Source organism: Hydra vulgaris, chromosome 09 (assembly GCF_038396675.1).
Source record: "Hydra vulgaris chromosome 09, alternate assembly HydraT2T_AEP".
Classification (NCBI taxonomy): Eukaryota; Metazoa; Cnidaria; class Hydrozoa; order Anthoathecata; family Hydridae; genus Hydra; species Hydra vulgaris.
The window spans coordinates 28,047,501-28,062,500 of record NC_088928.1 but is presented as its reverse complement, the minus strand read 5'-3'; the positions used below and the strand labels follow the sequence as shown (position 1 = coordinate 28,062,500).

The 15,000-nt window shown below is 29.6% G+C and overlaps 1 protein-coding gene across 2 annotated transcripts in view; it reads right to left on the bottom strand.

Annotated features, from left to right (window-relative positions):
• Nucleotides 1-15,000, bottom strand: part of LOC100205381 (dihydroxyacetone phosphate acyltransferase) — a 148,649-nt gene that overhangs the window by 38,994 nt on the left and 94,655 nt on the right. For both annotated transcript variants that reach the window (XM_065805233.1, XM_065805232.1), the window contains exons 9-10: nt 6,849-7,195; nt 2,007-2,147 (exon numbers count right to left, since the gene is read on the bottom strand). In XM_065805233.1, the coding sequence (XP_065661305.1) occupies nt 2,007-2,147; nt 6,849-7,195 (488 nt within the window). The remainder of the gene's footprint in view (nt 1-2,006; nt 2,148-6,848; nt 7,196-15,000) is intronic.

Genomic DNA, 15,000 nt, shown 5'->3' with positions numbered 1-15,000 from the left:
TGACAAATAGCCTGAATCGCAAGGGAGTGCTGCTACATCGACTGACAAATAGCCTGACCCGCAAGGGAGTGCTGCTACATCTACTATCTTTTAGCCTGACCCGCGAGGGAGTGTTGCTACATTGACTGAGGGTTTGGTTGGGACAGGCAGTCTCTCAATTAATAAAAAAAAATAATCCCGGTCTTGCATTTTAATTTTTACTATTTGTCAACAAAATATGGAAAAAACTTTCGGACAACATCTACGAAACAAAAAACTGTTTCCCAATCTAAGTCTTTTAGCAGAAGATTTTAAATTTTATTTCAATATACTATTATACAAATCAGCATTCATAGTTTCATAAATAAATTCTAGATTACCAACACCATTCCATGCCAAACAACTCCATAATATTACACTTCCACCACATGTTTAACTGTTCCTCTTGTGCAACTCAAATTAAATGCTTCACCATACCTTTGCCAAAATCTTTGTGCACCATCAGATTTTTTTAAATTAAACTTGGATTCATCAGACCAAAGTACTTTTTTTCAAAATGATGCTGGCATTAAATAACACTTTTTTGCAAAATTCATTCTTCTCTTCATATGATTTTTTATTAAAAACGGTTTTATCCGAGCTATACATCCACTTAACCCTGCTTATTGAATGCGATTTCTAATTGATGTTAGTAAAATTGTGTTTCCTGTTAAGCTTTTCAGATGATTTGCTATATTTTTTGCACTTTCAAACTGATTTTTTTTAATCATTCTTAAAATTTCTCTATCATCTTGTGAGGTTGTTTTCAGCTTTCGTCCTCGTCCAGTACGAATTCCAAATGTTTCATATTGTTTGCATTTATTTATAATGGCTCTAAATATTGTAAATGGAATATTTGTAAGTCCTCAACTTTCTATAAGTATTTCCTTGTTTAACCAAGTCTGTAACAAGTTCTCGCTGAGTAGTATTTAAATGTTTACCTTTGGGTGCCATAATGTTTGATGAACAGAGTTTTTAATGACCTTTTTTATCAAAAATGTTATTAATTGCTGAAAATTCTTGAAACATAAATTCAATAATAAAATTGATATTTTATAAATGAAAAAAAACCATAAATATTCATAACAAATAATAAAACAGTTTTGTACAACTAATTTTTGTGCACGCAAATTATTACCGTGTATATATATTAAATATATATTGTATATATATTAAATATATATTGTATATATATTAAATATATATACAAATATATATATATATATAAATATATATATATATATACATATATATATATATATATATACACATATATATATATATATATATATATATATATATATATATATATATATATATATATATATATATATATATACACACACATATATATATATATATATATATATATATATATATATATATATATATATATATATATATATATATATATATATATATGTATGTATGAATGAGCAATTCTGTTGCCTAATAAAATGAGTATTTTCAAAAGGTTTCATTCCACACAGCACAATAAATAACCAATTATTTTGCTGCAAACAATAATCAACCATTACCTTGACTAGCATGATCACTTGTCTTGAAGTTAATCAATTTTAATCACCTTATATTATGTTTATATATTTTGCATTTATTTAAATTTATCAAAAATTTTATATTTAATTTCATTTTGTTTTATGATTAACTTCATTGCTTTTACTAGTTAATTTAAGAAATTTAAATTTTGTCTCCAAAAAATGTCACAGAGAAGTTATATGCATACTAAAGCATTATTGGTTTTTACATTTAAAGAATCTTTTATAGACAATGCAAAACTTATATCATAAATAATTTGACATAATATTAGTATTGTAATGAATATGTGGCAAAAGAAAACTTCATTAAAATAAATTAATAAAAAAAAAACATGTCTTTTATCATTAGACTCTTAATAAAACTGAGCAGTCATATTAAAGAATATCATGGCTTCCATTAAATAAAAAACAAAAAACTAAATTATGTCATACCAAATATGCATCATAAAATGGCTGTAGCAAATATATTAAAAATTCAATTTCAGCCATTTTGATTTTTATTGGAATAATTTCATCATTGGTAATTATAACCAACTTTGATGTTTGGAGCAAATTGATAGCAGAAACAAATGCCTTAAAAAAAAAAAAAAAACTGGGTTTTACTTTTAGCTTAATAAAATAATATTTGCTAAATAAAAATACGCCAAACAGCTATTATATCTGATAACAGTTTTATAGGTTATTCAGTTTGTTCAGTATATAGAAAAGTAACTTTGCAATGACATCGCAAATGGAGGAAGCATTTTTTTAACGGAGAAAAGGTGAAAAATAGATTAAAGAGAAAAAAAACAAAAACAAATAAGGATTGTTTAGAATAGAAGATATGAAAAAAATTAAAAAAATAAAGTGAAAACAATGAAAATATTAAAGAATTGAACATAAAATAAACCCCAACCCCACTTGATTTAATTTAAAAAAAACTGTCTTACTGTCTTAAACAAACCAAAATTATCAAAAAATGTCAAATTTCATCAAAAAAGATTTTTTGTTTTAGAAATTGTAGTTATATAAAAGTAAAAACTGTTTCTAGGTATTAGAGGATTTTTTACTCATAGCAAATGAAACTATAAATAAATCTTGCTACTAGAGCAAAAGTAAAAACCAAGCAAAAACAACACAATTCAACTAACAACAATTACAAAAATTATCTGATATAAACTTCAAAACTAAAATAAATAAAAAATTATCTGATATAAACTTCAAAACTAAAATAAATAAAAAGTGCAACTAATAATAATTAGAAAAATCAACTTTAATTCAAAAAAATATTAAGAATGAATAATTGATAAATAATATATAATTTTAATATATAAATATATAAATTTGCATATAAATATAATTACAACAGTTTTTCTTTAATTAAATATATTTACAATGATAACAGCGATAGTAACAGTAATAAATTTTTTTAATTAAAATAAGCTATAGAAAAGCATAGGGTAATGTCAAATGACCCAGAAAATTTTTAAAAATGTCAACCTATATCTCAGATTTTGCTGATTTTTATGCAGTTGAGAGCCCTTAGTAAACTAAGAATTCCTTGAAAATTTTAGCCTCTAGCTCCAAGAAGATTCTGAAATATGATCATTTTACTTTTAGTAGACATTGGCTAGGCCCCTCTTGTCCCCTCAAAATTGTAACATTTATTTAGAGGTTTTAAGTTACGTATTTGATTTTTTCACTTAAAAATTAGTATCTAACCATTTTCAGGGGTGAAAGATCCAATGAAATGATCAGAAATGTAAAAAATAGTTATTAAGTACCTGTATTTATCAATTTAAATAAATTTAGGCAACTTTTTGTATACCTGATTTTGATGCTCAAGAAACCCATGTAACCTTGAAGATATCAAAAAAAATTTTTATACATCATTCTATATTTATTGATCTTTCAGAAAACATAGGGATTTTGATCTGCAACTATATGGATTTCCATATATGGAAAGCGGGGAAAGTACGGATGAAAGCATTATTTTACATTATTTTATTCAATGAATTTATTCATAATGAATTCATGAAATACATTATTTTAATCAATATTTGCTAATTCTAAAATGTTAACATCAAGTTGTTTTATTAAGTAAGAAACATTAATAGCAAAAAAATAACATCCTGTCATTACACTAGTATAGAAAAAATTTATTATCTATTAATTTCATCATTATCATTTTTAACCTTAACAAATTATTAACAATTAAACAACCTTGTTAAAGAGACAAAAAATTATTATTTGCCTTCAAAAAAAGATAAAAGAAATCAATCACTGTTTAGTTTTTCATTACCATGGAGTTTAAGTTATATAAAGCTGCTTTTACCCCTCCAATAGCGCTTATATTCATAAAATCAATCGCAACCGGAGAAGTCCCGGATCTATGGAGAAAATAAAAATAGCGCCGATTTATAAAAAAAGGAAGCAAAATTGATGCTTTGAACTACAGGCCGGTATCTCTAACCTCAATTGTCTGCAACATTCTAGAAGGAATTATTCACATTCGAGTTATGTCTCATTGTGTTGTCAAGAGGCATGTGACATCCAGACACAGGCCATTTAGGTTACGCTGCCAACGTCATTTATATGGACTTCGCCAAAGCATTTGATAAAGTTCCTAATCAACACTTGCTTCACAAACTGAGGGCACTCTATATATGTGATACATTGTTGAATTGGATCGAAGCATGGCTTACAGATCGCAAACAATGTGTAGTCATGAAGACCATTATTATTTGTCCTTTTTATCAACGATCTTCCAAACAACATTCAGCACCACATCCAATTATATGCAGATGATAGCAAAATCATTGGCATCATCAAATCTGAAGAAGACATATTGATTTTACAAGATAACATAGACAAAGCCATGGAGTGGTTCAGAACTTGGCGCATGCTTTTCAACGTGGCAAAATACATAAGGTAATGCACATAGGCCATGGAACCAAAAGAGACCTTGGCGTCATGGTCTCAGACAACTTAAAATTTAAAAATCAAGTTGAGACAGCAACCTCAAAGGTCAATCAAGTACTTGAAAGGCTGTAAAATGCATTCTGCAGTCTGTATATTGTTGTCTAGCGAATATTGTATGTAGTTTAAATTCGCCACATATCAAGTTTGCGGTACCAGCCTAGTTGCCTTTTCTAAAACACGACATTGAAACACTTGAAAAGTGCAGAAGCATGTGACAAAAACGGTCACACTAATAAAGCACTTGCCATACGCCTTAAGACTGCAAATATTGGGTTTAACAACTCTTGAAGACCGCAGAATGCAAGGCGACCTAATTCAACAATTCAAGATCTCTCAAAACATTGACAAGGTCCATTCTCAAGTACCACAGACACAACACTTAACTAAATTGATATATAATCTTTGAGGTTACAGTCAGTGCCTTGATAAACAAAGAGTAAATAATTGTATTGAAACAGTTTTTTTAAATGGAATTGTACGCCTACGGAACGCTCTCCCACAAAAGACCATTAATGCGCAAAGTGTCAACTGCTTTAAAAACTTTTTAATTTAACTATAGCTGCTTTGCATGCAGCACAAGACTTTGAGAACAGAGGAGCCTGGTGCTGCCCCTCTTCATCAATCATTATAATTTTATTTTTGCGTTAATATTTTGTTGTAGTTTTTGATCGACTAATAAATAAAATAAACTAAACTAAACTAATTTATTACTTCTTTCTCATTTAATTTAATCTAAAATTTTTTCTTACTTTAAAACTACTAGTTTTGAAGTAAGAATGGATTCTTACTTTAAAACTAGAATGGATTCTTGTTTTATTTTAATTTTAGAAAACTGTCAAATGATATGTCAAATTTCATAAACTAGTTTATTGTAGAATAACTGATTTAAAGAGGTTTAATTGTTAGAGAGGAGATGCCAGAGAAGAATTAATTTGGAGATCTGGAATAACAGATGAAAAAAGTTTAACAATCTGCCATCATCATAAAAAAAACTAAAAACTAATTAGAAAAACAATATCAATACACTGAAATTTGGTGAGTTTATTCTGTGTATATATAATACGTTTCATTGGATTGGTATAATTAATGAAATTTATCATATTGAAATCTTTTCATGATGATAGCAGGTGGTTAAAATTTTGTCATCTGTTAAAAATGTTATGGCAACGATGATTGTTTGGTCTTAATTACCAACACAATTTGTATCATTGATGCACCTGTAACAACAACTGAACGTATGTATACTTCGACCGTTGACTTATCTAAGCAAATCTTAACACAATCTTGACACTTTATTTTTTATTTTTTTTTTTGAAAATAATTAAATAAAACAGAAGTATAAACCAAAAAAATGATAACTATTAACAAAGACAATATTTTCAAAGTTAACTTTGCTTTGTTCAAATCTAAAAAATTTTTTTTAGAGAAAATAAGTAAGGCATGGCCCCTGGTGTCCAAGCCCCATGGACCCTTTGGTAGTCTGCCCTGGGAATAATTATAACACATGTTCATCAGGACTACACAAATACTGAAACTTTCCGAGCTCTGGTGTGGTAGGTAGTAAAAATCATTGCAGTATTCTGCCAAAAAAAGGAGGGTTCATAATACAGCCCTTCCCCTCCCCCTCCCTCTTCAAGTGTTTATCAGCACATTTATCAGCACTTTAGAAATTCCAAAAGTTTTAGAGCTCAGTTAGTCTGGAAGGTAGAGTTAAATCAATCAGAATATTCTGCTACAAACAAGAGGGGACCATTCTCCATATAAAAATCCATATAGTTGTGGATCAAAATCCTAACGTTTTCTGAAAGATCAATGAATATAGAATGATAAGTATATTTTTTTTGATATGGTCAAGGCCATATGGGTTTCTTGGGCATTAAAAACAGGGATATAAAAAATTGTCTACATTTATTTAAATTGATAAATACTTAACAACAATTTTTTATATTTCTGATCAGTTTATTAGATTCTTCACCCCAGAAAATAGTCAGGTACAAATTTTTAAGTAAAAAAATTAAATGTGACTTGAAGCCTTTAAATAGACGTTGCAATTCTGAGGGGACAAGAGAGGCTCAGCCAATATCTGCTAAAAGTAAAGTGTTCATATTTTAGAGTTTTCTAGGAGCCAGAGGCTATAATTTTCAAGGAATTCTTATTTTACTAAGTACTCTCAACTGTATAAACTTTTATAACTGTATAATATCATATCAACTGTATAAAAATTAGCAAAAATCTGGGTCAATTGGCATAAAATTAACCTATAGAAATAAAAAAAATATTTTGGCATCCCTTACTTTGAAAATAAATAAATACCTCTTCATTATTGCAGGTAGGATTAATGATTACTTCAAACTGTAGTAAATCAGATAAAAATGAAAATATTTTGAAACATGCAACTCTGTGTAAACTCCTTGACATGCTGCAAAGTAAAATGGAAGGAAAAAAACAAGATTGAATAAGTCGATTACGTTGACAGGATAGATAAACATATCCTAATGCATGACATTCTAAATCTATCAAAACCTTAGATAGATCATTTTGGATTGAAGTTGCTGAAGAAAGTTGAAAACAGTCATATATTACTTTGTTATCAGTAATTTTTAAAACCATACAGGAGTAATTTAATGCCTTTACTATTGAAGATTTATCTGTAATTAACTCTAAAAAAATAAAGAATGAGCATACATAATAAGAAGATAACACAAGACATCTTAAAGACATCTAGATAATGTTAAAAAAAAGTCTAAATGACATATTTCAGAAATAAAAACATCTAAATGACATCTTTCAGAAATCAAAAACATAACTTGTGTTTACACGGAGTACATGTACTTTTGACTTGAAGAAAAAGTATCAATGGGTTTCATAGAAAAATTTTAATGATAAAATCATTTATAATGGTAAATGCAATTGCCATATCACAACCAGATGGCAATGCTTAAATCAATTTGATAACCTTATTGTGGTTATGTGACAATGAGAGTGAAATAATATAATTATCATAAGAAATTCCAATAAATTTTAAATTATTCAAACTTTTTTAAATAACCTTTAATTCAAAAACTGTATTTACATTAAAATTGTAACCATAGATACCTCAAAATCATACTTACTTTAAAATCACAGTTATTTTAAAACTCTGAGCTGAATTTTTGTTTTGCTGACTTATATAGATGCAATTTAATATTAGTAAGTGACCAGGGTTGATATTTGACTGGGGCTGAGGTTGGGTAAATAAAATATAGCCGGGGCTGGGGCAGGGACTGGGTTTGTGACCGGGGCTGCATAAACATTTATGCATCCTAAAGTTTGTTTTTTTTATTTAAAATTCATGCAATATTTTGTATATATGAGCATATATATACATCATCATGATCAACATGATCATCATAATCTTCATTACCATCATAATCATAATCATAATCATGATTATTATCATCATCATCATCTTCTATTTCGGCAAATACTACACTATATAAATACTAAAGTTTATACAAATAAAAAAGGATATTGTATGCCAGCATCTAAATAAGTAGCATATAACATATATGCTTATATCTATAATATGTATGTATAAAGCTATAAATCATGGGTCTGATCTTTTTACTTCTCCTCAGAATAAAACAGTGTTATTTGCAAAGAAATCTTACTCTAATTTGACTCTTGAATCTAATGGTGATACTCATCCTGCCAGTTAAATAGATTAAGTCATTGTTAAACATCCAAATCACTCAGGCTTCCAATGCTAAAGTTAATTCTCAATTAAACACTTTAGAGTTTGTGCTCCAGACAAGATTTCCATCATAGTCCTAAAAAAGTGTTCTCAAGAACTCTCTGCAATTTGCTGAATTTATAAAAAGTGCTAAATAAGTGGTTCCAATTTTTCAAAACTCTAAAAACCACTTAGACCTCTTTAACTATCCTTTGTAATAGTAGGATAGTTATCCTGAATAATTTGCTCTATTTGCTGAAGACTCATCTTTATACTTTTGTCTTGACAAAAATCTTCACTTTTTGATTGCTTAGAACAGGCAGCCGACTTTTAATTTGATCTCTCTATCATAACAGCATAAAGCTTGGAGTGGCTTATAGATTTAAACCTAGACTTAAAATCTACAATTTTTGTTAGACAGCAAAACTCATTTATTTACTGCAAAAAAAAATTGCAATAATGTTGTCATTCCTATATAGATGAATAACAACCCTCTTACTCTCAGACAAAGTCTAAAAGCATATTGTAAATGTAATTAGACCTGCTTTATCATTGTTGTAACTTTCCATTGTTGTAAGGTTGCATTTCTTTCTTTTTTCTACAAATACTATCATGGTCAATGTGAGCTACCATCTCTATTTCAATGAACCAAAACTCATTCTTGTTTGGCTTCTTATTGAACAAGTTGCATTCTTTTACTGTATCTGTCCCTTCATGCTATAAAAACTTTTTATTAATCCAGTTTTTTTCCTTGCACATCAAAAAAACCTTATAACTCTTACCCATCTTCATGTTTTACTTTTTTATACAACCTACAACTTTTAGGCCTTCAGTTAATTGTTTCCTAGTGTTTTAACTTATTCTCTATTTTAAAGTAACTCATAACTTTATAGTGGTTGCTTTCAATTTTGTTGGAAGTAAATTATAGTTTAAAAATATATAAATATATGTTTAACCCTATATTGCATATTGTGTCTTTAAATTAACAAACCATCTATATTTGTATTGCATACTGTAAATCGAGGGAAACAATTGTTTACTTGCTAAAGTTGTTTTAAAAGATGTTTTTTAGCATTTTGTAAAGTGATTAGTCAGATATTTTTTATGTTTTTATTAAATGTGCCAGTGTTTTTATAGTGGTAATGAAAGAAGTTGCGAATTTTTTATTTCCTCTTTTAAACTTGAATTTTAACAAAGAAAAAATAAAGGAAACTCTAATTAAAAATTCTGAATCGTATTGTATGATATCTAAATCATTAAATTCAGTTATTTTGAAACATTTGGTTGAATGATAAGTCAAAAGTAGCTTTGTGTGTGTGTCTTTAAAGCAACAATATGCATTTTAGATAAATTTATATATTTTTTGAGATTATTTGTTTTTCTTCTACTGCAGAAAGACATTTAAATGTGTACAGAAAATTAAATATATATTTAAAAATATAAATTTAAGTTAGGAAAACCTTAAGTAGAAATATAACTTTCTCAACCTCTTTGAAGCTCTGTTTAAATAATCTTAACATTCAATTATTATTCTATATATTTTAACAGTGACTATTGCTATAGATGAATTCTAAAAGCTTCTATGGATCTTCAAAGAGGTTAAGAATCCCATTTGGAGAGACTGTTTTCCCTGTAGACCAACCTGAGTTTTCTGATGTCAGTGATCTATCGTGTGAATCTGATGAAGACTTTATTACATCAGAGTCAGAATCAATATATGTTAATTCAGAATTGGATAGTGATGTTTTTGATTGTAATGATCAACAACAAGCACTACAGTTCGGTAAAACATATCAACCTCTACAGCCACCACTACCACCAGTATGCCAACCACAGAAAAGAAAACAAAATCTTATTTGGAAGATTAAAGAAGCTGATGATGTTAAGCAAATAAATCTTCCATTTCAAAACAGTAACGGTGAAGAAGATAATAGGAATGTAATCTCAGACCAGCCGATATCATATGTAAGAAGATTTCTAACTGATGAACTTCTTCAAAATATTGTTGACGAGTCTAATAAATATGCGTTACAAAAAAACATAGAGAAGAATTTGCATTTGGACAAAAATTAAATAGAGCAATTTATTGGCATTTTGTATTTAATGAGTATTGTGAAGCTCCCATCAACACGTATGTACTGGAGCAATGAGTTGTATTTTGAAAAAGTTGCCTCAGTGATGACATTAAACCGATTTGAAAAAATAAAGTTGTTTCTTCATTGTAATGATGACATGCAGCGTTCAGAAAACTGTACTGACAAACTTTACAAGATACGCCCGATCGTAAACATGTTGAAGGAATCTTTTATTAGCCTGAAACATGAAGAAATTATGTGTATTGATGAACAAATTGTTCCTTTCAAGGGAAGATCCTCGTTGAAACAATACAATCCTCAAAAACCTAAAAAGTGGGGTTACAAGTTTTATATCTTGGCTAGTATTGATGGACTTGTTCATAATTTTGAAATACATTCAGGTTCAATTGATGTTTGTAAAGGACAGCCTGATTTGAAAGCATCTGGAAATATTGTGATGCACTTGTTAGTAAATGTACAAAGGCATAAATGGCACAAACTGTTTTTTGACAATTGGTACACTGGATTGGAACTAATAAAAACACTTTATGATCAAGGCATAGCATGCACAGGAACAGTGCGTACAAACAGGCTTCCAAATCTCAACATGCCCACTGATGGTAAATTAAAAAAAGAAGGTAGAGGTTCAACTGCCATCAGGGTTACCTCAGTTGATAATGTTGAGCTTCGCGCTGTGAAATGGTTTGATAACAGGGGCGTTGCATTGCTAACAAGTTATGAAGCGGTGAATCCGATAACCATTGTTAACCGCTGGGATAGAAAATATAAGAAATTTGTTCAAGTCAAAAGACCATCTGTTGTAACCACGTACAACAAATATATAGGTGGAGTAGATCTCCTTGATGGCATGCTGAGTCTGTACAGAATCCACATTCGATCAAAAAAATGGTATCACAAACTCATTAGGCATTTTTTTGATTTAATAGTAGTGCAAGCGTGGATACTCTATTGTAGAGACATGAAAAAGGCACAAGCCTTAAAGAAAGATATTCTCCAACTTCGCATGTTTAAGCTTAAAGTTGCAAAATGCTTAGTCCAGTCTAATAAGGTTTCAAGCAGTAGGCGAGGCCGACCATCCAATTCTGTTGACCATCTTCATAGAGTAAAAAAGAAAAGGGGTCCTGCTGCAAATATACCTGAGCCATCCACTAGGAAAGATAATATTGGTCATTTTTCTTCTTTTGTAGACAAAAAGGGTCGTTGTAAGTACCCAGACTGCACTGGAATAACAAAAGTTTTTTGTGAGAAATGTAAAGTTCATTTATGCTTTACGCCTAATTCCAATTGTTTTCGAAAGTTTCATGAGTAATTAAAACTAAAAATATTGTTGAAGAGAAAGATAATTAATAATAATAAAAAATATATTTTAATTGTATTATCTTCCTATGCTAGAATTATACCTAGAGTTATAGCTTTAAGGTTGAGCAATATTAATTTTTGAACACAATTATTATGTAAATATTCGTATTTTTGACTTCTTGTTATGAATTAGTGGCTAATTTATGATATTTACTTCTTTTGATCCATTATTCTTTGAAAGTGTAATTATTTTTAAATATTATCATTACTGCATATTGTTGCTTTAAAGCAACAAAGCCCAAAAGACCTAATTTATGAGGTGCAAACTTTTTTTTGATTACTCCCTGTTTTCTTAGACCCAAATGAACGTTTTTATAGGATTTTTAATTTTTTTAATCGTATCTGCAATGAATCATGCAATATAGGGTTAAATAAAAAAATTAAAAAAGTGTATTTAGTGTTCTTCCATTTATTTTTATTTCACATCGTTAAATGAAAATTTAATAAACTATTTACAATTGAATAAATAATTTATACTTAAGTATTTTTTATTTTTTAACATCTTTGCTTCCAACAAAGCTGCAAGCAACCACTATTTAGAGTTGGAAGTTACTGGAAGAGAAAAAATGAAGATTGTAGAGCAAGATAATGATTGACAGACGAATTAAAGGATTGCAAAATATATGAATGAGGAAAGCAAGATAAAGGCAGCAAACTCCAAAGAACTGATGTTCGAGGTAAAAAACTAGAGAAAGAGTTTTTAGAGAATTTAGGAACAGTCAAAGAAAAAGGATAAGACTTAATCGAATGACGACAACACAAGAATGAATTTTAGAAGATGGCACAAGAGACACTAGCTTTTTAAAGCTGTGCCAATTAAAATATTTGTAAAAAAGATAAAGAAAAGCAACATTATAAAGATGTGATAATGGTTGGAGGTTGCCTGCAAGAGCAGGTCCAACTATGTTTACAATGCATTTTTGCACCTGGTCTAAAAGAGAAAGGGCATCATTAGAAGATCCGCCCCAGATATGGAAACAGTATTCCATACAAGGCCGGATTTGAGATTTATAGAGATAGAGAATAGAATCCGAAGTAGGAAAGTGTCGAGCTCAATAAAGAGATGCAACCTTAGCAGATGCTAGTTTTGCAATGGATTTGATATATGGTTTCCAAGAAAGATCGAAAGTAAGAGTTAATCTTAGAAGATGAAGAGTGGATGACTCATCGAGTACATTACTGTTCATAAATATAGGCAGATCTAAATTATTACGATAACGATTGGCTCAAAAAAATTGAGTTTTAACTAAATTGAAGTTCATCAGCCACTGAGAGCCTCATGCTGTAGCAGAAGTGAGATTCTTTTCAAGCTCAAATGCCCCCTCCAAGCAATCTGAGAGTTTTGGCTTCTTATCACAACAAAAATAAATGGTAGTATTATCAGCAAACAATGCCACCTTAGATGTGAGAATATCTGGAAGTTCATTAATGTAAAAAGAGTATAGGGCCAAGGATTGAACCTTGAGGAACGAACCCCAGAATATACAGAATAAGAAGAAGAGTGCTGTCCATCGAGGGCAACTTTAATACTCTGATTGGAAAGAAAAGATTCAATAATCTTAAATATATTACCAGATACACCGTAAGAAGAAAGCTTATGGAGAAGACCACCATGCCAAACTTTATCAAAAGCTTTAGAAATGTCAAGTGCAATGCCCTTAACCTCTCCACCTTTATCAAATGCACGATAAAAACTATTGGTTATTACTGTTAGCAAATCAGCTGAAGAACGAGAAGATCAAAATCCATATTGATGATCAGAAAGTAAGTTATAAGATTCAAGGTGAGAGATTAAGTGTTTGTTAATTAAAGATTCAAAAACTTTGCTTATGATAGGAAGACCATAACAGGTATGTTGTCCAGGCCACAAGCTGTAGAAGAGTCTAAGCAGGAAATCACTTTAAATACAGAAGCTAGATGACAAAGTCTGAACCATACAAGAAAGGTGGAATTACAGATTTTCCCTTAAGAGAGAGTTTAAGAGAGATAAACCTGTGATCAGAAGCACCTAAGGGTGAATGTGGAGAAACAGAGCACTGACTAGGATCAGAAACAAGATATAAGTCAAGTAGAGAAGGTAAATGATTTTGGTCGTGTGGAAAGTGTGTTTGAAAGTTGACTATTTGAGTTAGGGAGTGAGAAAGGCAAAAGTTGTGGGGTTTAATACCTGCAGAGCCACTGAAACTAGAGCCAACCCATTCAGTGTGATGAGCATTAAAGTCACCGACAACAACAATATAGGCTGATGGATAAAGGCTTGGTCAATATGATCAGAAAAAACCAAAAAGAGTGCCGTCTTGAGATGAAGGAGAGCGATATAGACAAAGAGAAAGGTGATAGAGTGAAGTGGTGCTAAACGAAAGCACATAAAAGAATAGTCTGTGAATTCAAACCTAATTTCCCAACAAATAAGTGAATTATTGCGAATGTAAATACCAAGACCAAGCATGTCGCTATTGGAGTCTTTATGAATTAAAGGAAGATAACTATCAACACTAAGATCACATGATGAGACAACTGAAGTACACTGTTTAGTAGCCCAAGCAATTGCCTCATTACTATTAATAAACCCTAAGCCATAAGAAAGGGTTCCAAATGTGGCCTTGGCAATGCACACCAAAAGTACAAACAAGGACATCATCCATGCCCAACATGGCACTGTTAATACTTTGTTTTTTTTTTATCTGTTGATGGAATCAGCCTTTCTGAGAGCTACCACAGAGTTCAGGAAACTTGACTACCAGCCGGCCTCAGAACCATAAAACTTAGTTTTAGAGCTGTACCCTCATCAGGAGATATTAAAATAAATTGCTTAGTCATAAAAACATAGACAAAACATCCTTAACTGGAAATAATGTATTAAAAATACAACTGTATCAGCCTAATAGATGATAATATTATAATATATGATAATAGTATTTATCCAAAATCAATTTAATAATTAAAAAAACACTTTTTATTAGACAGTTTCATGTTAAGAAAAAATTTATCTATTGCAGCGGATTATATTAGCATATTAAAATATGTCTGCAGTTATCAAAAAAATGTATTTAGATATCAAAAGATTATTTGCAGTTTTTTGAAGAATGTCTGCAGATATCAAAAAAATGCCTGGATACATCAAAAGTATATTTAAAAAAAAATTTAATGTAAAAAGTTAAATATCCATATTATTATTTGAAAAATTTTTTTAAATATTAAAATTTTTATCTGCATAAAGAAAAATTATTTCATTTTATTTTTTCATCTTTTTCTAAAAAAATCTGCACTTTTTTTTAGCAAAATTTAAATCTCATGA